Source organism: Nanorana parkeri, unplaced genomic scaffold (assembly GCF_000935625.1).
Source record: "Nanorana parkeri isolate BGI_ZX_2015 unplaced genomic scaffold, ASM93562v1 scaffold929, whole genome shotgun sequence".
NCBI classification, from domain to species: domain Eukaryota; kingdom Metazoa; phylum Chordata; class Amphibia; order Anura; family Dicroglossidae; genus Nanorana; species Nanorana parkeri.
The window spans coordinates 396798-420134 of record NW_017307197.1 but is presented as its reverse complement, the minus strand read 5'-3'; the positions used below and the strand labels follow the sequence as shown (position 1 = coordinate 420134).

General features: G+C 42.6%; 1 protein-coding gene across 1 annotated transcript in view; it reads right to left on the bottom strand.

The window, feature by feature from the left end:
- Positions 1-23337, bottom strand: part of ITGA8 (integrin subunit alpha 8) — a 144437-nt gene that overhangs the window by 46473 nt on the left and 74627 nt on the right. The window contains exons 14-21 of the mRNA XM_018566262.1: positions 20124-20169; positions 18072-18179; positions 11463-11518; positions 10427-10581; positions 8768-8905; positions 7209-7276; positions 3501-3648; positions 1061-1153 (exon numbers count right to left, since the gene is read on the bottom strand). Of these exons, the coding sequence (XP_018421764.1) occupies positions 1061-1153; positions 3501-3648; positions 7209-7276; positions 8768-8905; positions 10427-10581; positions 11463-11518; positions 18072-18179; positions 20124-20169 (812 nt within the window). The remainder of the gene's footprint in view (positions 1-1060; positions 1154-3500; positions 3649-7208; positions 7277-8767; positions 8906-10426; positions 10582-11462; positions 11519-18071; positions 18180-20123; positions 20170-23337) is intronic.

Here is a 23337-nt window from a genome sequence, read left to right as displayed (position 1 = left end):
GGCTTTTCCCCATAGTTCTCCTTAGGGTAACGGGAGGACACAAACTAGCGTCCTCCCGTCACCCTAGGCTCCGTATACCGCGAGCTGTAGCTCGCGGTATACTGAGACACCGCAGAATACCGCGAGCTGCTGCACGCGGTATACTGAGGCGCCGCAGCTGAAGCGGAACGTTCAAGAAAACCTTTGTTGGAACGTTCAAGAAAACCTTTAGTGATAGCTGAATCCTGAACTGCTGCAGGATCAGTGTTATTATTGGCTGTACTGAAGTTTGAAGCAGCCTAATAATAACCAAAAATTTATTAATTTATCAAGCAGTAATAGTGAGATTAATGCACAATGACTGCTTGATATAATTAAATAAATAAAACAAACATTTTAAAAGTTTAAAAAAAAATAGTGAAAAGTGTAAAAAAATAAAAATAGTGAAAAGTGTAAAGAAAAAATAAATAAAGGACAAATAAATGAATGTATTTATTGCATTCTTTTTTTTAGCTGTGCTGGTTTTGTAAAAAATACTACAAATCAAAACTGGGAAAAACTTGTTTTTTTTAACGTTTTTTCCTCTTTTTTTATATTTTATTTGTCCTAAGTGAGGCGTTAGACAGGCGTTAGACACAGGCGTTAGACACACATATGTGATATAAATATGTAGCCCTATCTGTCCTCTAAAAAACAATATGTGTGGGTGCACTTTGTAAGAAAGTATATTACTGACATGGAAGAATCATACAGCAAAAATTTCAAAAGAGTGTCAGTCATTTACGAACAGAAACTAAAAACAAGCTCAGTCATGAAGGGGTTAATAAAGTGATGTCTGCAATATATTGCTGTACTTTTGCTTATTACTATAGGACTGTCTGGGCAATTAGGAATCACCTGGTTGCAATGGGCTACAAGAACGTTTTTGTTTCAGACATTTGCACACAGGAGGCTGAATGCACCGTAAATATTGTTACCTCTGAAGGCTGACCTTTTCACAGGTGCCTCGGTGGACATCACACAAGACATACATTTAATGTACTATATTCATAACATGGAAGTCATTAGGAAATCCACTTACGTTGGTTAGGGCCACCATGGGGTTTCCAAGGTCACATACTACCATCCGAGATTCATTTTCCATTTTGTACTCGCAGTTAAGCTGCCGCAGACCCTTCGGAACAGAAATACGGATCAGTTAATTAGTATTTGCCAAAGTCGCACTTTCCTTGGTACATAGAACTGTTCACATCAATTCCAGCCCTGCTCCTACCACAGTCATATACACTCTGATAGGGCCAGCTTTCAGGGAAAGAGATCAAACTACCAGCATGTGTTTAGGGCTGTGGGAGGAAACCTATATGTGCATGATATACAAACTCCATGAAAATAGTTGTTCCTAGTGGGAAATTTAACAAGGAACTAGTGCATCTGTGCCACAATGCTATCACTAATCCACTGCACTGCAAATAATCGTCCACTTAACGTGTATGCGAAACCCTAACAATTCTTCTTGCCCCCTTTTAGACTGTTAATAATATCATTGAAAGCATTTTGTTATATCTGTTTAATAAGTGGAAAACCTACCTATTGGTCATGTAAGAAATTCAGAGCTGTCCTGTGCATACTTCCTGGGCTATCTCAAGGAGGGTCATTATTTCTCATCTTGGAGCACAACATAAAGTCCCCATGTCGTGGAGATAAGGACAGTGGGAGGGATTCGGCAGGTAAGTAAAAGATTACTGGTCAGGGCTGACACCATTTAGACCATACAAATGCTGTGTGTTGTCAGCTCACAGCAAGAAATTAGGAGCTGTGTGCATTTCAGGCAGATCAACTGGTATTCTTCTGTACTTGAAGGGTCTTTAAAGTGCCAAAACATGGGAAAATGTGCGTGTATTGCACAGATGTACTGAATATGTTTTTTAAAATCTTGCCTTGCACTTTAAATAGCAACCACATTTCCTATCGGAAAACAGAATGCTGACACTTTGTTCATGGATACTAAATAGTTATTTTACAGCCAAATCTTTCTTCTAGACATGCCATTCACATGGGAAGGAGAGGAGATGGGAAGGACCCCATGTTTCAGTCCCCTGAATAGGGTATGTCATATCAGATGAAGGCATTATAGTGGCTACAACAGAGTGGTTAGGAGGACATAAGTACAAAAGACTATAATCAAGGGATTTAAAGTTTAGATATCTGAAATTAACCCTAGTCCTAACTAAAACCCTTAAACCTGTATGTAAAATCTATTTTTAAGTATGTTCAGCATCATGCCTCACTATATTAAAAAGGTACAAATGAGGACGGGGTCCATGTATGCCAGCTATCTACTATTAAAGTCCAGAGTCAAATCTGGACTTTAAAACCCCTCAATCTAGTTTCTATCAAGATGCCTATACCCCTTATCTCAACTTTTTACATTAATTTCTTTTTTACTTTTCTAGGTGAATTATTTGTGTTGTGTTTTGCCCAAAATAAACATTAGATTATTTTTTTTTGCATTCAATTATATAGAACTATCTTATTGCATTGTCATTTTCTGGATGATCCCCCGTTTGAGGTATAGGCATCATTATAAATATGTCCGAGGTGTACAGATTTCTTAAAAGAGAACTAAATCCATACTTTTTGGGGGGCTTTAGTCCTCTTTTGGGTCAAAGGAGTAGATTTACTATTATACTCATGTGACCTAAAGTCAGCATGTAGTGGGCAATCCACGCTGTAGGCTGACAGCGCAAAGCCACTCTGCAGCTGGGAAAGATCCTGACAAGATCCCCTCTGGCTGATTGACAGCAGGCTCTGCCTCTCTAGAGCCAGCCCCCTCCCCTGTCTGTCCTTCCAATGAGCACTGGAGGAACAGAGAGGGGAGGGGGAAATCCCTGTGAGGAGTGGTAGCTGATAGTCACCGCTCCCCGCAGGGAGGAGACCATGAGCTAAATGATCTCTCGATTTATAGAGCTGCCATGTGATACCTGCAGTGCCCCATGCCAGCTTTAAGTATTTGGAAGAGTACATTTTACTCTCCCAATACTTATCCTTTAAGCAAATAATTTTTGTGTGAATCTATTGGTGTGCAGCAGTTTTCAGGGGGGAGGGAGGAGCCCAGAGTTGGGTTTATCACTATTATTTTTAGTCATTCCCACAATTTTACAGAAAAAGAAAACACATAAGATAACAGGATGAAACATATAATCAGATCGCGTCATTGTATGGTCTTACACAGCAGGCCATGCCATTGTATGGTCTTACACAGCAGAGTTTTATTTGACACTCCCCAAACTTTTCCTCTGTGTAAACTATAATATCCTTTGTTTTCCTAGTGAACAGGATATTGCGGACAATGAGCTTTATCTTGAAAGAATAGGATATGATGTTTTACATTAACTGTCCTTGGCTGCCAGATGTCTGCTCTGGGAGCTCCGAGCCTTTCTGGCAGAGGGAATTAGCAGGCACATTTCTAATCATTAGGTAGGTGATGCATTCGGATGGGTTTGTTGGAATTTAGCACTTACCTCCATGTGTCGCTCGATGCCTATGTAATCTGCCGCCACAGGTACATTGACATGGAGTTCGGCCTCGTAAGCCCCTTCGCCATCATTCCGTGCGTTTATGGTTAAAAGGATGTGGTTTTCCCCTCCTATGATTAGCTGTTTCCTATCCCTACAAAAAATGAAGCTCACAGTTAAGAAAGTATAATAATGTGCAAAGAAAAAAAAAAGTGCAAAAATGTAAAGGCGCTGCGCTGCTTTGAACGCTATTTTCTTTCTTGTGCCACAATGTAGTTTCCCCTATAGCTTAAAGTAGATATAAACTCTAACTCAGCACTTCTCAATCCTTTTTCAGTCATGGCACCCTTTGAAAGTATGCAAATTCTTGAGGCACCCCAGTCTAAAATGAAATGGATTTTAAGGCGGGACCCCATGCAAAGACACACATAAAAGTTCCCCCTTCACACTAAAGGTATTTATTTTTCTTTACTTCTTTAGCACCGCCCAAACCCCCCCAAAGAGGTCCAAAGCCACTCCATGGCTTTATGAATGGCTCCATGGCTTGGGTGTACTAAGCTAGGTGAGCTAGTCAGTTAAGCAAAAGATATTTAGGTTATCATTATTATAATAAAAAACAGAGGTTTGTTGCTCATTTTAGGGTAGGCCATAGAGCTATGTAAATAATTCCTTTACGTTTCCATAGCCAACTCTCTCCATAACAAAGTTGATCATCATGCCACGAGGATGGAGTTAGCAGAATCAGGGGGTATAATGCTGCTTCCAATGTGAACATATAGCACTTTAAATTTAAAGGAAAAAGAACCTTTCAATGTATTAGAAATCTAAGCAGATCAAAGTAAATATCTAAGAGAAAAAAAAGAAACATATGGTTAATTCCCAAGTCCTTATGTTCTAATCCAGCAAAAACTGCATCTTGAAACTGCTTCTGTGCCTCACAACTCTATGGGGATCCACATGGCTCCATATCAAAGCGCTGTCACATGCTTGCCCGGAATGCTGAGGGACAAACTGTGCTTTGAAGTTGTAGGAGACAGGACCTCGATGTGATGGGGCTCTTCCTATTATTTCAGCACATGGCTATTTCAGGAGGAGCGGCTTGAGAACTGATAGAACAAAACTATTTGCAGCATTTTGTATAGCTAATGCGACCCAGAAAAAGTATGCAAACCAGGATTTCTGATTTTACTGGCTGCATGCTAACTGTACTTAGGGTCACAGCCCAGAAGGTATAGAAGCCAGACATTTTCAGAAGGATAGCAGCAATGGCACTATGGCACTCCTCATACTTCCCTCACTAAAGGCTGACTTGATCAAATCAGCATTAATGGGATCATTCATATAAAATATACAGTAATATACAGAACACAGAGCTGTAACTGTTCAAGATAGTCATCAAGCAGCCACCTGGGTTATTTAGCTCTTGTGTAGTTTTATCTTACATTATCTTACAAGTACATTTATATAAATATAGTGTAATGGGGACAGCTGGTAGTGGCAGCAGTAGTACAACATGCACAAGGAAGAAATACCCAGGAACAGTCCAAGCAGGCTTGTCCTGCACCCTTTTATTCACCAGGGCTTTGTACAGCAAGTCCATAGCATAGACCAAGCAAAACATCAGCTCATCCTAGCAGCTAGCTAAAGGTCAGTTCCTTACTAACAGAGTGCCCCAAATGGGGTCCCCAAAGCAAACAGGGTTTTTAGTGTTCTCTCATATTTATATATAGACCTGGGCACAGATGACTAATAGGTAAGATGTAGCCCTAGAAATGGAGGCTTTTTCAAAGGCAGGAGTGGAGCACTGCCTTCCTGTCTCCCATGCAATAGTGTTGGGTGTCTGAGGGGCTAATCTCCAAGCATCAGACCTTTAACATGGGAAGAATGTTAGTAAGTCACATGATCTCCATACACGGAAGTACTGGGTATTGTTCTTCAGTCCCATCTGCCTGAACTGAGTGATGGAGGGTAAAGGGAAAGTATGGGCTCCTGGTGTGGCTGCAATTTTAGGTAATAGGTTGCTTTGTCCTGAATGGTGCCAAGCACATGTTTGTTTTGAAGCCAGGTGGGGAAACGTTTCCTTTTCACCTCCTCTGCAGCACTGAAAACCCAGCTTTCAACAAAACATAACTCATTACATATTACTTGCCATTTACCTTATGAAAGACCTGAATGTGAACCTAAAAAATACCTTTCAGTGTTCCATGGTTCGAGCTCAGCTCTCTTCCTGAACTCACTATAGTCTCACTTATAGCCAATGAGGTCATGGTTCATGGAGGCTTCCGTAATCGTGCATGTTAGTGTTCATGGAGGCTACAGTGTCAGAAGGCTGCTGAATCTGGTTGCACTGCGTTTAATGGGGACAATGTGTTTTATTTTTGACCAAAAGCAGTTCACCAATTTTCTTTTTGTTGGTTCCTTGACGCTGAACTTTAATTATTTCCTGGACAAAAGCACGGAGCAGGAAAACATGTTTACTTTGGTGCTTGTGGGTGGATTACGGTGGACTGCGATTTAATAATAACCTAAATGCCTTTCTGTTTTAGCCCTCTAGATAGACACATCCTTTTGTATTCAAATGTTTATCTCAATCAGGAAGCGGCGTGATTGCAACCATGTACGGCTGACACCAACATCCTATAGCTTGCATCAGTATAACTCGATAATCACAGTATATAGAACAAATAACGGGTATGATCATTTGTAGTCTGCCACACTAAATGATAATATTTAGTGCGAATTAAGCCTTCCTAATTAACCGCGTATGAACTTAAATTCCGTCTGGAGACAGCGCTCCGTCGGGCCGGTTTAAACTGACATACACAAACAATCACAATTACAGTTAAATATATACAGTAGGCCTCCGGAACTTCAACAAATCAGCTTTAGATTTAGGAGACTTTTATTTATTCTTCTTTCTGTGGGGGGCTTTGGCTTGTCCTACATACATTTATTTAAGCCTACAGACCCTCCTGGCCCCAGGGGACCCGAAAAATATGTTTAGATACAAAGGCTAAATTATTCTGTAGAAGAAAAAGACAAATATTCTGTGGTCTCCTTATAGCACGTTTGGCCTTGACTTTTCTTTGTGATCTGCAATCATATTGTTCTACAAACTGAAGTTTATTTCATTTCTGTGTATGTGTTTGTTTAACATGTCGCCGAGCTCTGTCGTTTCCTCTTACAACAAACATCACAGTTTGGGGTCTTGGTTATGTTAGAACGGCTCTTTCTTATTTTTCTCTTTATTTTTTCAATGCATGTATTCCAGTCCTATTCACACCACAATGTTGTATCAATTGCACAATACCGTACGCACGTTCACATGCGCACATAGGGAGCGTTAGCGGGCCCTAGGTGTCTTGCATTGCCATTCATTTAAATCGCACCCCAATGCATCTCCCGGCCACTGCTGCAATGCTACGCCGTGCACTGTCATGCAAAAAGTTGTGAATGCACTTTCGCCACAACACAACACAATACATGGTATTGCACTACCATGCACTGCACAGCTCTGCAGCACACAGCGGCTAGGAGGTGCTTTGGGATGCCATTCAAATGAATGGCAGCACAACGCACCTAGCAAGGGTAGCTCTTGATAGGTGCGCTCTTCGATAGCGCGCATTGATTGAAAGGTATCATGCAATTACCGCAACACTGTGGTATGAATTGGGTCCTCAATAAAACAAAGCAAATATATTTATTTACACTTACGACTGGGCTGAAAGTTTCAGGTCAGGATTGCACATATTGTCATCTCCACAATCTACGAGAATGTGTGCCTGTACAGCCAAACAAAAAAAAAACATAATTTCCATCTTCCTCCTTCATTGCACATAAAATAAACTGATTTTTGAAGACCAAAATGGCCTTCCATTTGATGTGACAAATGCATATATAATTTTTTTTTTCTTGATAAAAATTACAAAAAAATGGAAATAAAATACATTTTTCACAGTTTTGACAATATTATTGTGTACATCATTAGAGTAGCTAACGGAAAATAATTCATAATAAATTATTTTATGTGTCCTGATTTATAGGGTATACCATATATCTGGGATTTCAGTTTATTTTGGGAGTTATAGGTCACAAAATAGTGTATTTTGTGAAATACAATTTGTGTGGAACAATTTTAGAATGTGTTATGTTTGTCTGCTAACTTTAATAGCCTGCTCAGCTGTATATTTTCTTATCAATTTTTTTATTAAACATTTTTTTTAAACTGTTTTACTTTTTTTTAAATGAAAATAAAAAAAATGAAAATAAAAAAACTGTTTAAAACTTTTTTTTAAAACTGGGGGCACTAAAGGGTTTTTTTTTTATTATTTGCAGGGGCTTTGGATACTAACAGGGTTATTCACAAAAGGGTGAAGAGTTTGGAGAAAGCAGGAGAAGCGACCAATCTAGGCCAAAATAGCTGATTTGGAAAAATTCTCCAATTCAGCTCACTTTCAAGTTCAGCTATGTTTTCCTAGATTGTTCACTTCTCCTGCCTTTTCCAAACCTTTCACCCTTTTGTGAATAACCCTGTAAGTATTCTGAGGAGACACAGTATTCTCCTCAGAGATACTTAGTATCACTTTCGTAAAACACTGATCCGGCTTACATCTCCACAACACAGGGAGGTGCAAGCCGGCTCAGTGGCTGTATCAGCACTGTGAGAACTGGGATTAGCTAGCACAGTGATCACAGTGCCAGGACCCAATAATGTGCTGTTGAGGGCTTGCCTCAGACACTGAGGGACCCTGCAGCAGCATTACCTCAATGACCGCCGGTCACTGTATGGACAAGTGCTCATTTTACTGCATGATGGGATTATTCCATCACCAGTCTTTAATGAACTGAAAGACCATAATGGAATAATCCCATAATCGGTCGTGAAGGGGTTAAAACTTCCAGTGTAAAAATTAATGTAAAAACTTCCAACTTTATAGGGCCACTAGGTAAATGAAACACACAGTCAAGTCAAGAAACATGCAAAACTGCTTATATCAAACAACTAAAATCATCTTTAATTCATCCGGCATCAGCAAAGTGAATTTGGTTTGTAGTAGTAGTATAGTAATAATAGTAGTTAATTATGTAATGGGACTTGAATAAGTCTATTTATATTTTTATATTTGCAGGCAGCAGGCAGTTGAATAATGCCCTAATGTATACCATTGTCTTCTATTTTCTTCTTTTCTATTTTTGGAATAATGGTCTGCCAGGAACCAAATGTGTGACACGTGCTTATGCTTGTAGGCAGGCAGTAGTAAGACATGCTGTACCTGTTCCTGCAACCGTGGCTCCCTAAATTGATTTAATATGGGTTTTAATTCCTGCTCATTTAAGTAGGCAGATTCATCCAAACTGTAATTCAAGTTGACAGTGATAGGAGTGAGTTTGTCGCGAAATTCAGTTTCTTCCTACAAGAAAAAATCAACCAAAAAGCTTTAAAATGTTTGTTGAAAACATTTTATTGGATGTAGAAAACCACACAATTTAAGCAATCATATACTGTATATAGCTAACAGACACATAATTATAATTTTACACAAAACATTATTATATCTAATCTAGGGATGCATCGATATCGGGGAAGCTGGCTCCATGTTGTCTAGCCGGCTTGATTGTGCTTCGTCGGGAAACCGGCTTCCCAGCCAATCAGCATCGAGCCGGGTTGCTAGCCAATCAGGGAGTCAGGAGGCGCGTAATGACCCTCAGCCAAGCTTCCAGATTGGCTGGGAAACCAGCTCAATTCTGTTTGGCTGGAAAGCTGGCTTCCCAGCCAATCAGCATGGAGGCGGCTGTTCAGCCAGCTCAATGCTCGTTCTCCCGGCCAATCAGGAAGCTAATCATTACTCACTTTCCAGCTTACTGATTGCACAGGAAGCTGGCTCCATGTTCCCCTATGGCACTGTCGCTCAGAGGAAATCTTCCTCTGGCCAGAAGTTCTAGTATCGGGGGTATCGGAGAATTTGGGCGAGTATGAGTGCTAGTATCGCTACATCCCTAATCTAATCTATAATTAATCTATACAGCACCAGCATCTTCCATAGAGTGCAAAAAGAAAGAGGATTTGTCAGGTATAGAAAGACCATAAAACAAGTGAGTTACAATATAAATCAGAGAGAATAACTCCAAATAGAAAAAAAACATACAGGGTTATTCACTAAAGGGTGAAGTGTTTGGAGAAGGGAACAAATTCTCCTGCCTTCTCCAAACTCTTAACCCTTTTGTGGATAGCCCCCATAATGTTTAGACTTAAATATAATGTAAAGATAGATTTGGAAGATGTGTTTACATTGTGTAGATAGCATCGGGTAGGGCTGCCTGTACATGCAAGGTTTGGGACCCTCTGACTTTAGGATTTGCTGGTGGGTCCACAAACATTTCTGTTTATATTACCATTGTCTCATGGAAGAACAGCATGGGAATAAGGGGCAGCATTGTTCCTGAGTGAAGACTGAGCACTTCAAAGCATTTTCTATGGAGATTCACTACTTAATGTCTGACTACAGTAAAACACAAGGACTAGTTTAGGCAAAGCAATTAAAGTCTGACACTTTTTTGTCTCATAGTCCCACGTGTTATTATTTGTGACTGTTGTTTGGTTTGAAATGCTTTAAATTATTTTCTTCCCTCTAGAATGTGGCTTTCTTCTCTCCCACTGCAGTGGTCTGTGCGGGCAGAGAAGAGTAACAGCCACACCCCTGAGCACCTGCCTCACACAGATAAGGGGATGTTTGACCAGGTCTTTATCATTTATGAGCATAATGGGTCCAAATGTGGTGTCTACTGGACTGTACAGTCATATTCAGATGTGATATATTTTTGTTAAACTCACATGTAAGAATCTCATCCTTAGTTCATAAGTACAAGAATAGCTTGGCTTTACTTTCATCTAAAAATACCATTGTTTGTTACATCTCCTGTTACGTACTTACTCTTAGATAAACAAGAAAGTTTTTGCACTGCGTCTCCTTTTCCCGTCCCACTACCACATCAAAGGTGTTCTGCGCAATGCCACTGTCAAGAAACAGTGTCCTCTTCACAGCTCCTTTCTGTTTCAACCAGTCCAACTCAAGATCAGCATTCAGGACTGTGAAGAGAGACATATAAAGATAAATATTCCTAGTACAGGAAATGGAACATATATCCAGATAAAGAAGTGTGATTTGCATTAGGGCTGGATTTAGTCATCCACCACCCAAGGCCAGTACGCTATGCAACCTTCACCTTGGCTGCTATGCTATGACACACATGACGTCTCATCTCAGGAAAGCAAAATGGAGGACACACTGGGCAAACATAAATGAAAGTACAACTCCTAGGAAAACTTTTTTTTTTTTTTCAACTTTTGGACAGAATGGGATGCAGTGAGAACATCCGTATTGGGGGATATTTTCCTTCACTTCGTCTCCCAGAGACTCAAACGAAGTGAAAATCCTCCTTAATTCAGAGGGGATCCCACCACTGTCACTGTATTAGGGGTTATTGCCCATGGTAAAATGCAGTTTGAGTTCTAGTGCATTCGGCTTGCATTTGACATCAGTTTGAGACGCTTTTCAGATCATTTACAGTTCATTGTATTTGATCTGGAGCCGACCTCCTTCTGCCCTGTATTTTACCTCCTTCTAAGCTGTATCAAGCAGAGACAAGCTAATTTTGCATTTCCAGTGACTTGTAAAAGAAGCAGTTCTGACAGAAACAAAGGCCCATCATCACAGATGGTTAGTCCTTAAAGTACATCTAAAAGGCTCCTATGTGGTAGTCTAAACAGGTCTCAATCGAGTTATTATGTGATGTACGAACCTCAAATAAAAGACAGCAATAAACCGAAAACTAGAAAACAAAAAAACTTCAAAACTAGAAAATAAAAAGAGTAAAAACGTATCTATTGTAGTAGTATTTATATAGAATGACCCACCTTACTGGGAAGATACAGTGTAAGCAAGTCAACAGCTGTATACAGTAACGTACCTATATTATGTGGAATGCCTTGTCCTGACACTTTTACACAGACGCTCACAGTGAAACTAAGAAAAAAAACAACAACCCGTTAATACCCACATTCTTTAATCAAACGTTAATAAAACTACATTTCATTTCTGCATTGGGTTACTTTTGGCAAAACTGTCTTCACATTGAACGTAAAAAACATAAACTCTGAAAGCTGTGCCCAAAAAGCCAGGCAGAGAGCACAGGACTAATCACCAGTTTAGCCTGTAGTCACCCTACAGCTGATCTTTTCCCTTATTACTGACTTATCATGTCTTGTTCTGCACCATGTCTCTGTGTGGAGGCGGCCTTCTTGGTATAGGGCTTTGCTTCCTCATGTCAAAGCTTCCCTCCACTAAAGACTGGTAAGGGAACATTCAAGAAGCAGCAGGAAAGGTGGAGGAAGCACAGATCCACAGAATGAAGGAAGCAGAAGCAGGGAGATCCTTGCACTGCAGGTTTTCAGGTAAAGCTTCCTCTCCAGGAAGGAGAACATTGAACAGCACAGTAGTGACATTATCCAAATCTCACTACAAAGCTAGTGAGACTAGCAATCAGAGGCGGCAGTGGCTTTGATGATCTCACACTACAGGTATCTATGAGACTAAAAGTACGAGTGCCTAAGCAAGAGAAACTCACTGCCATTTTTTCAGGAGGAATTGAAGACAAAACGTTGATTTTTCTGTGTACTGCTTAGGCACAATTAACATTTCTAGATATTCCCTACAGGACTGAAACACACCTTTATGCTGTGGTGCAGTAACATTATGTGCAGAGGCGACTCTAGAGTTTGCGAAGGCCTTAGGCAAGATGGTAGACCCCACAGAGCCCTGGTTAAACCAGGGCTCTGTAGGGTCTCACCAGCACCAGGGCTATGTGGGGTCTCACCAGCCTGGTTAAACCAGTCAGAGCCCTGGTGAGACTCCACAGAGCCCTGGTGAGACCCCAAAGAGCCCTGGTTGAACCATGGCTCTCTAGGGTCTCACCAGGGCTCTCTAGGGTCTCACCAGGGCTCTCTAGGGTGAGGCTCTCACCAGGGCTCTCTAGGGTCTCACCAGGGCTGCGCGGGCCACGTCTCACTGATGCTGCACGGGCCGGGACCGGGTCTTCCTAGGGATGTGTAGGCCACCTCTCACCAGGATTGTTCAAACCGGTCCAACCAGGGCAGTGCAGGCCATGTCCCGCTAGCGGGAGTGTGCAGGGCCAGGTGCCCACGTCTCGATCTGCCTCTGATGCTAAACTCTACCCTCGCAGCCAGATTGAGATCCTCATGCGGTGGATGGGAGGGGTGACATCTTTTCTCAATAGCTGGTGGGTGGAGCTCCAGAAGGCCGAGTGGATGGACCGAAGAAAGGGATGAGCTTTCAGTTTGACAGCGACAGGGCTGAGAGCTCATACGTTACCTGGCTGCACCTGTGAGGTAATGTGCCGGCAGGGCAAATTAGGTGGCTACGGGGCCTTAGGTGACTGCCTAATTTGCCTAATTAAAGAGCCGCCTCTGATTATGTGTGCTAGTGTGCTGCTGTGCCATTAATTATAAATGCACTAAGGCACCACATAGTAACACACTGCCATGCACTGTGGTGCGCTGCATCAAAAAATGCTACATATCCATGTTTAGGTCCTTTCAAAACAACTGGGCTGCCTTAACGCAACACGCATGTGTTAATGTAGCACACAAGAACGGTAAAAAGTGATTGGGTCCTAATTGGGGGACATTAACGAACGTAGGCTATAAAAACATTTCATCCTGGGTCATTTTTAGATTTTTTTTATTGAATATTGTACAACTTATTTATTTTACTAGTTTTGCAATACTGATATTTAAAGTTCTTTTAGTACAAAACAAATTTTACTAAGTTCTGTCGGTTTTTTTTTAATGTTTCTGTGTCCACAGGTAAAACAAAAGGTGTAAGGGGCACTTGATAAACTGCCCCCTGATGTAGCAGTTCATTCCTGGCACGCCATAGCCATGAGGTCATAATGATGTCGGGCTTGCTGCTTCGTCAAGTTTCCATAGGACTGTGACATGTCAGATACACAGAGAAAAAGGGGAAGAGGAAATTCCATGCACCTCTACAGGAAGAACTCTATCACAGTAAGTGCTGCAAGTCACCACTGTGGCCAGCGTAATTACATCTCTTCTATGCACCATTAACGTATCTTTAGAAGATGCTAAACAATCCTCTAATCATAATGCAGCGAAGCTGAAGATTGACTTCCTCTTTAATGTGATTAAACTGAAAAGGAGCTGACATCTGGCTGGTCTCATACCGCACTTGAGGACAAATTTCCTACACACTATTAGGGATGATAATGTCAAGAACGTGGAGAGTAATTACAGCAGAATACCGCGGCTCTCCTGAGAAATCAGGAATCTACGGGTAATTTCTCATGGGAGATAAATAGTGAACTGATTAAAGTACTAAGATGCATCCTGTTCCGTGTTGCCTGATAAGAGCCACCCAAGGCCCATTCAATTATATCTATCTATCCATCTATATATATATAGATAGATAGATATATATCATATATTTACTTACTAAAGGGGGCAAATAAGAGACGTTCATTGTTACACGTTACATACACTTTACCGTTGTTACGTCCTTTATGGGCATACAATTTGTATAGGTTATTATATTGTATAGATCATTGTTCTTTCTGCCTTACAGTTTTACATTTTACCAAAACGTGGCAATCTCTTTTAAAGCCTATGTCTGGATTTTGTCTAGGGCAAAAACACTTTTACTTACCTGATCCCCGCTCCCGCGGGTTCCAAGTCCGGCACCCGCTGCCTCTTCCCCTCTCCACTCCGGCGGTTGGAAACCCACTGACGTCATCATGTTTAAAGCAGGGTCCTGCATTAGATGTGAAGACACCAAGGAATAGCTCACAGGTGGAGCGGAGGGGAAAGTAGTAAGTGATGACCACAGGGGGAGCGAGCATCAGGTAAGTAAGTCTGCTTCCCCATGAAGTAACGACTTCCCCTTGAAGTGGAGCTACCCCTGCATGGCACCATTAAGCTACTCCTTTTTTCTTACCTGATCCCTGTTTCCTCGGCCACCGGCACTCACCTCTCTCCCCTCTGCTCCATCTGTGGACTATACTTTGGAGCCCCCAAATCTAGTGCAGGACACTGCTTTGAACATGATAATGTCTGTGGGCCTCCGACTGCCGGAGTGCAGTGTGTGCCGGTCTTGGAGCCAGCAGCAGCAGGGATCATATAAGGGAAGCTTTGGCACTCCAGCTGTGCTGAAACTACCACTCCTCTCATGCTTCTGCCTATGGGTGTCAGGGCTGTAGCTGTCAGAGTCTTGCAATGCCTCATCGGACTTGTAGTTTCACAACAGCTGGGGTGCCAAGGTTGCCTACACATGAGTTACATTGTTCCCAGTGTAGTCGGTCACAGTTTTGCACAGGCTTGGGTGAACTCAGGTGAACTCGGTTTGCACCGAGCCCCAGCGCATCAAATTTTTGCAACCATGGCAAAAGTCCACTGAATTCCACATGCCAGAATTCCTATCACCTAAACTAAAGAACTGTTTCTTAGGTGGCTCACGGGAAAAAAAAAAAAGATTTAATCCCCTTCTACGAGTGTGCATTTAAAATACACCTACAAAAATTTTAGCTCAGCGTATTTTATTTCACATTTGCATTAATCTAACACATTCCAAACCTGACATTAAGCATTACCTCACAAGACCGTGATTGTCAGGAAAATGATTTGCTCTGTTGGACCGCATTCCTAAACTGCGCTGATTCACACGTCAACAAATTACTGTCTGCACAGCGGTCCTAATGCCTCTCATCTGTTGCTCGTTATGGTTCACATTGTGGGGAATCATTACACGCAAGTGCTCTAACCTATAGTGACAAACCCGACATGTTTCCTTTCTCTCTCCAACATTAACAAGCTGGAATAGCAGAAAGTTGCTGATTAAAGCTGAACTCCAAACAAGCATCTAAAAGGCAGGCAAACTGACTGCAAAAAGCTGTTGCGACTCTGTTCTGAGGGTTTTATGATCCTGGCCCCAGAGACGGTGCGGTCAGGTTGGTGACTTTACTTTGCTCCATGTTGATAAAGCAATGCAATTTGGTCACTAACCCTCCCTTGTCTTTTCGACTGGACAGTGAAGGAGAATTGCTTCATTAGTGAGGTCATCCCTCTGCTCACTTTGTCCTCTTCTCCTGTCAGAAAACTCTCTGTGCTAGATTGACAGCAGTGGGCAATGCAGCCTTCGAACTCTCTGTGCCAGGGGTAGGCCCCGTCATGCCTTTGCCTTTGGGAGCCATGTCTATGGCTGTCGGAGTCTTGCAATTCCGCATGGGACTTGTAGTTCCATAACAGCTAGAGTACCGAGGTTGCCTACCCCTGGTCTATGCAAATACTGAAAGCTTTGCCCTTTCAATGGTCATGATCTGTGTTTCTGAAGACATAATTTGAAAATAATCAGCTTCTGCCAATATATGTATCAATCTAATAGGACTAATAGACCGTAAGCTCCTCGGAGCCGGGAAGGTTTCAGTTTTATGAATGAATATGATAAACAATAATGGGAAATAACTGCGTCATGACAATACCAAGCCAGTGCATACTGAATCTAGCCATACACCTTAGATAGATTATCTGCAGACTTTCTATGTTCAGATGGAAAACGTGCAACAGATTCCTCCATCTACGCTAAACAATGTGTATGGAGAAATCTCCCGCTGGGCCAAGCTTCAGTATCTTGCTAGTTGGCCCCTGAATAATCTGATTGGACGTGTCAAAGAACCTCAGCGCTGAATACTGAAAAATGGCCTGGATGGGAAGGGGGTTTAACACCCCGGACTTCAAGTGGTTAATGGTGCCCATACAGGTACAGATCCAAACACACTATGAATGGCTGATTTTAGCTTAAATTTAGCTTAGGGAAATTGCAAAACTAACTGTGCAGTGGAGCTCTCCTTGCATTGCAAGGGGTAAATGCTCATTTTGTTGTCTAGGTTTCCATTAAGCTAGCTGTACACTGGGCAAATCGTTTCTGACTCAAAAGAAATTGTAACCAGTGTGTGGCCCAGGCAGCACACCTCTATTCCACAAAAGTTTCCAGTCAACTTTTGCAGAAGGAGCTGTTCCAAAAATCTTCTGCTCTGTTCTGTCACTGTTCTGGTATTCTGAGAGTGCACAACAGTCAGAATACAATAGACCGGTAAGGGGATTCCCCCCATCCGTGCTGTTAAGATGAATTAGGGAACCGTGGGCTGAACGTGTATGGCCAACTGTAGGCTGCTGTCACCAGAACAGCTGTTCCCATTGGAAGATATATCATTAAGCTAGCTGTACACTGGGCAAATCGTTTCTGACTCAAAAGAAATTGTAACCAGTGTGTGGCCCAGGCATCACCACTCTATTCCACAAAAGTTAATTTTCCAGTCAACTTTTGCAGAAGGAGCTGTTCCAAAAATCTTCTGCAGTCACTGTTCTGGTATTCTGAGAGTGCACACCAGTCAGAATACAATAGACCGGTAAGGGGATTCCACCCATCCGTGCTGTTAACATGAATTAGGGAACCGTGGGCTGAACATGTATGGCCAACTGTAGGCTGCTGTCACCAGAACAGCTGTCCCCATTGGAAGATATGCCGCATCTGGAGAAATCCTTAGACCTTTTTGTTCATTGTAAAAGATCAGAGGGAAAGAAAGACATAAAAACAGAAAAGGAATGGACAGCTCAGAAAAAGCTAATATCAAAGGAATATACCAAACCATGTAGTCACTAAAAACCAGTCTACCTTTCTTTCACTGCATTGAATGAGTACCAAAACATAGATTGTAGTCTACAGGGGCCCCAAAGGCAGCAGGTTAGTGAGCAGGTGACTATATTGATCATCAATCGATGTATTGTGTGTATGACCTACATATATGGACAGCTCAGAAAAAGCTAATATCAAAGGAATATACCAAACCATGTAGTCACTAAAAACCAGTCTACCTTTCTTTCACTGCATTGAATGAGTACCAAAACATAGATTGTAGTCTACAGGGGCCCCAAAGGCTGCACAATAAGTGCAAAGGGCTTCATGGGGCCCCCAGGCAGCAGGTTAGTGAGCAGGTGCTATATTGATCATCAATCGATGTGTTGTGTGTATGGCCTACATAATGATGATGTCCATCCCTGTATGTCCCTTTCCCCCCAGTTGTGAGTCCCGTGTGTGCCTAAGCCCCGTTTGTTATTGTATGTTGTCTGGTCCGTTGGGACGCAACACAGCCGTATCCTCTGCACGCATGCACTCCATGAGAGGTATGCAGTACACAAAATAAGGCGCATGCCTTTTGATATGTGCGACAGCCCCACTACATTACATGCGACTACGGAGTTTTAGTTGAGAGGGCATATGCATATCTACCCACTGCACATGTTCTAAAGAAATGGAATGTGACTGCATACGATGGGACTAGGTGGATGATCGGACGTGTCTGTATTATGTTTCTCTGTATTCTTGTACTATTTTTGTACTTTGTATATTGAAAATTGAAATAAAATCTTCTTATTTAAAAAAATAAATATGTTGACTACTTGGTTTTTAAGCAGCAAGAGCTTTAACTTACCAAGTCACCAAGGTGTCAGAGTGGGGGAGCGGACAGCTTTTGCTCTCAGGATTTAGAATCGTAGGGTTGAGGAGAAGCTGAGCATCCACTGTAACTACAGGTCGGGCCCTGAAAGAAGAATATATAACACAACAGCTCACTGGTACTGAGAAATATTTAAAACAGCAACACAGCAGTATTATTTGTCAGATAACATCATTGAAGGCATGGAGACCTATAATATAGATAGAGATTCCTAGCTTACGCCTTTCCAGTCAGTATGCTACCAATGCTGCCCAGCAAATACAGCAACTATGCTCAGGCCTTGTATTGGTCTTTAAACCAATCCATGTGGAGCCCCTTGAATTCTAGGCCCAGGCTGTACATGGAGCCCCGACTTCTACCCATGTTGAGATTAAAATCCTCCCCATTATGACTTGAAGCCTCACGTGGTTGACATTCAGTTGTGAAATAGCAGAATGTCAGTATGCAGTAAAGGCCCATTTAGATGCCTGCATTGTTTTAACAATTGCAGGTTAAAAAATGCCAACCCCCCTCCCCCCCCCCATAGAAAATGGCAGACCCGCAGGCTGCATACAAGTAATCTCGGCGAATTCGCAGAGATCACTTGTACAAAACAAGCGGCGGCTTCCCCACAGTACATTTAGCTCTGCTTGCCCACAGCAGGGCAAAATGTAGAAAACAACTACCCGCCCGGAACTGCATGTCCCGGGCATTGGGAGATAGGAATTCCACACCCCTGTTGCCCCTCTACTCTCTGCTGCCCCAAGGCCGGGCCTTGGTTGGCCTTGTGGGAAATCCGGCCCTGTGAACATGTGTTGGGTTAACGCACCACAACAAAATATACTCAGAAATATACTATTTGTTCTGAAACAGTGCAACAGAACACACAACATTCTGTTGAAGGTGCGTCAGATCATTACATTGGGGTCCCGTTCAAAATAAACACCCTGCACTGTGTAGTCTAAAAGTTCTGGCATTTGACAAATGAATGACAAGAACGTGGCTTAGTGTCAGGACTGGGCGAGACCTAATGTCGACATGGCAAAAGTCAAGGTCCCATGTACAGCTTGTGCTAAAGATCCAAGGAGCAACACAGCGTGACACCAGACATCCCAACTCTCCCGGACGTTCCGGGAGTCTGCCGCTATTAGATAGCTGCTCCCGGCCGCCCAGGAGAGTAACATTTTCTCCCGGAAAGGTTTACTCTGCTCTATCTAGCAGAGTAAACCTTTCCATGCTATCTGTTTTTTTTCTGACATTGGGACCGGCATCCAGCGTCAGGCAGAGAAAAAAAAAAACAGCATAGGAATGAATAGCTAGATTGCTATTGGCTACTTCAATTTGAAATAGCCAATAGCAGACTAGCTATTGCACCCACCCACTGTCAATCAGCAGAGGTGGACCTGAAGTTTTCCATCAGGTCCTCCTCTGCTGATTGACAGCAGCAGAGGGCGGGTGCAATAGCCAGCTTCCTATTGGCTATTGCAAATTGAAATAGCCAATAGCAATCTAGCTATTCATTCCTATGCTATTTTTTTGTTTTTTGTATTCTGACAGCAGGAGCTGTCAGAACACTAGAAAATACCCAGCAGATAGCACGGGAAGCAATAGCTTCTTTGCTATCTGCCATCATTTCAGGGGGGTGCGATGACAGAGGGCACCTCCCTGAAATGAGAAGGCACCTCCATGAAATTCCTTTTTTAAGGTAGGGATCGCTGTGACACAGTTGATCTGAAGATTATCTGCAAAGTGCCAGTACTATTGTTACGTCAGAAACATTTAAGGCCAGGTCAGGATCACTTAAGGGCTAGCTTTACATCTATGGATTGCAGTAAGGCACCATGCATGCGTTACTTTTCGATGCGCCATTCGCTCGGAATCACCTCCCAATGCACGAAAGGAACGCACTTTCAACCATGAATCATGGTGCTCAGCAGTGGGAAATAGTGCAGGTGTGTTTTCTGGCCCATTAACGCGCGTGCTGCACTGGATCGGAAAGGCGTTAAACATAAGCTGTATGTTGTTTCTGTAAGGCTTTGTAGGACCTACCTGTAAACTGCCACTTTTTCTACACCAAAGGCTCCAACAATAAGATCTGAAGAAGGAAAACAAAAGAAATATTCTTATCTGTCTACTCTTACAAAGGTGGCAATAATCCGCTCTTACTACACAGTGGCCAGCAGCAGAGAAACAAAAATCCCCATACTGTGATCTACTCTCATGAATGTCTTGAAAGCTAAGATCTGATAGGTCACTACAGACTACTAAATATATTAAATATGTTGTACCATGAAATGAAAAGTGATAATGATATTAACATTGTTATTCTATTTAATTATTTAATGAGTAAAATGCACTTACACACAGCAACCAATCATCAACCAACTGATCAACTATTGTTCTGACTCATGTGAACAGGAATCTGGTTGGTTGCTGTGGGATGCTAACTTTGCACATATATGTATGTGGGCTACCAGTGCTGTCATCCTGACAATGATTGATCTCTGGCTGCCTTGCTAATCCTCTGGCTTCATGGACTGCATATGAGTCACTGATCCAGGACACATATGCAGCCAGTAAAGTCAGGACTTTGCTGCGGCTTCATAATTGTTCCGGCTCAGTGTGCATTGATGCCAGTGGTTCAGCATGACAACCAGGAAGCATTTTCTGAAAGAAAGGAAGCCATCATATTTTATTTCTTTATTACAGGTATGTATATCACACCATCAATTTTCCAAGTACTTTACATACTGTTCATTCCCCATCCACAGGGAACTTGTTATTATTACAGGTATTTATATAGACAACAAATTACACAACGCTTTACATAGTTGCACATTCACATCAGTCCCTACCCTCAAGGAGCTTACAATCTAAGGTCCCTAGCTCACATGCATACATACAAGGGCCAATTTCAACAGGCGCCAATTAACCTTCCAGCATGTCTTTGGAGTGTGGGGGGAAACCCATGCAAGCACAGAGAGAACATGCAAATTCCTTGACCTGACCAGGACTTAAACCAGGGATCCCCAGTGCTTCAAGGACAAAGTGCTCACCAATAGGCCACTGTACTGCCAATATAAGGTCCCTATCTCATAAGCACACATAATAGGGTCAATTGACCTATCAACATGTCTTTGGAGTGTTGGAGCAAACCCATGCAAGCATAGGGAGAACATGCAAACTCCTCATATTGTCTTGACCGAACCTGGATTCAAACATGTATTTGGCATGTGGTAAGAAACCCATGCAAGCACAGGGAGAAGATGCAAACTCCTAAAAGTGTCCTGGCTGGACCTGGATTCAAACTAAGTACCCGTGAAGTGCTAAAAAACAAGCCACTGTGCTGCCTATATAACCTTAGCACGGGTTTCTGTCCTAGTGCTGTCACTTGGATTGAATGGTGATCAACTCTTGGAGCGCCTTTAGTCTGAATGACATCAGGCCGCTTTGGCTATCAGCCATCTTTTCCAAGATGGCCACTATTGAGCTATGACATTAAAAGCTAACTTAACTGAATGTGAGAACACAAATCCAGTTTTGAGTAACTAACTGATACCTTGTAACCTGCCCTGTGGGCTGTCTAGGAAGTATTAAAATGATGTGTTCTTTAAACAAAATGAGAGGAACTTGGCTGGGTCTAAACTCAGGAGGAAACCACAAAGTCTTGTTGTATGGTGAGGAAGGGGAAGTGTCACCAAGGAGAACACAAGAGACGTGTTCAATTGACAGCCAAGTTACCGCACGTTCCTGTGAATATTTTTTTTGCATTTCCCTACAGCAGACCTGTCCAAGCCCTACAGACGGCAACACACAAATTCGTCACCATCTGGTATTTTTATAGCATTTTTGGGGCGATTCTGACTGATCAGGTAAATATGACTATTCTCGGATCGTGACTCTTTATCCATAGGCGTTGTAAGCACACAGCCAACAATTACACCGGACACTGACAACTGCTAGAAATGACTTGTCCGCATTAACTCATGTACTAAGTGGAAAACGCTTCCTGTCTGGTGGAAGGTATCCAAGAACAGAACGACTTTCACAGATCAGGCCTCGGGCTTGTCTCGTTACAAGGAAACAGATTTCAGTGTTATGTCTGCACAGCGCAGGTGTTGATCAAAGTTTATTATTATGGAGTAGAACGGTTGGGCTTTTTTATAAAAAGCAATGCACGCAGAGCAGTTTCCCACAGAAACCAATCAGGTGTGGGGTCTTCGTTTCTAAATCGCTGGAGGATTACAGCTGGAAGATGATTGGTTGGTGGGGTTAACACACAGGGCCGTCTTTAGCGCAGGGCAAAGAGGGCACTTGCCCCGGGCCCAATAAAGGTTGTGGGGCCCGAACGCGCTGCCCGCAGCCGTCAGGGGGCCCGTCACTGGCCCCACTAATAGAATTTTACGGCCGCCGGTGCAGTGGCTCCCTCCGCCGCCACTTACAGAGTACAGAGCCGCTACAGATGCGGCTCTGTACACGGCGGCCGATCGCTCCTCTAGGCTGACCTCTGGAGGCCCCCGCGGGCTGCCCTCTACAGTGCCTGATTAGATCCAGCCAGCGCGGATCGCATCGGTATGCGATCCGGGCTGGTTGGATCAGGCACAAGCTTTTATAAAAATGCACTGCTGTACAGTGTATTTCTGAGATTTATAGTCCTCTATAGCTGGTGGTATCATACAGCAATGCCATAACGTATTGACCTATGCGATCTGCACCATCGCATCCTAAAGGTAGCTCCTCCCTCGGCCCCTGCCCGCATAGCATGACATGTCACGGGCTTCCCTAGAGGACGTGAGGCAGTGCGGACGGGTGCCTCACTCACGTCCAGGACATCCGGAAAGAGGCAGACTGGCACGAGGCGAGGACTGACTGAGGCAGGTAGGTGAGAAAATAAAAAAGGAGAAATATAAAGGAGATATACAATTTGTATATCTCCCTGAAAAGCTCACTCCATTTCTGTTCTGTCCTTCATATATATGTGAATAACATGATTGATAGAATTACAATGCATGATAGTAGAAAACCGCTTTTTGGTTTTGGTTTTGCGCTTAGGGGCGCTGTAATGGATGTGATATATATTCTTCAGGAGAGGGAGGTTGTTCAGGCTAATTATGTCTAATCATGGCTTTCTACTATCATGCATTGTAATTCTATCAATCATGTTATTCACATATATTGAAGGACAGAACAGAAATGGAGTGAGATTTTCAGGGAGATATACAATCATGTTGTCATTTTTTACATTTTTTTTTCTTGGTGGGGG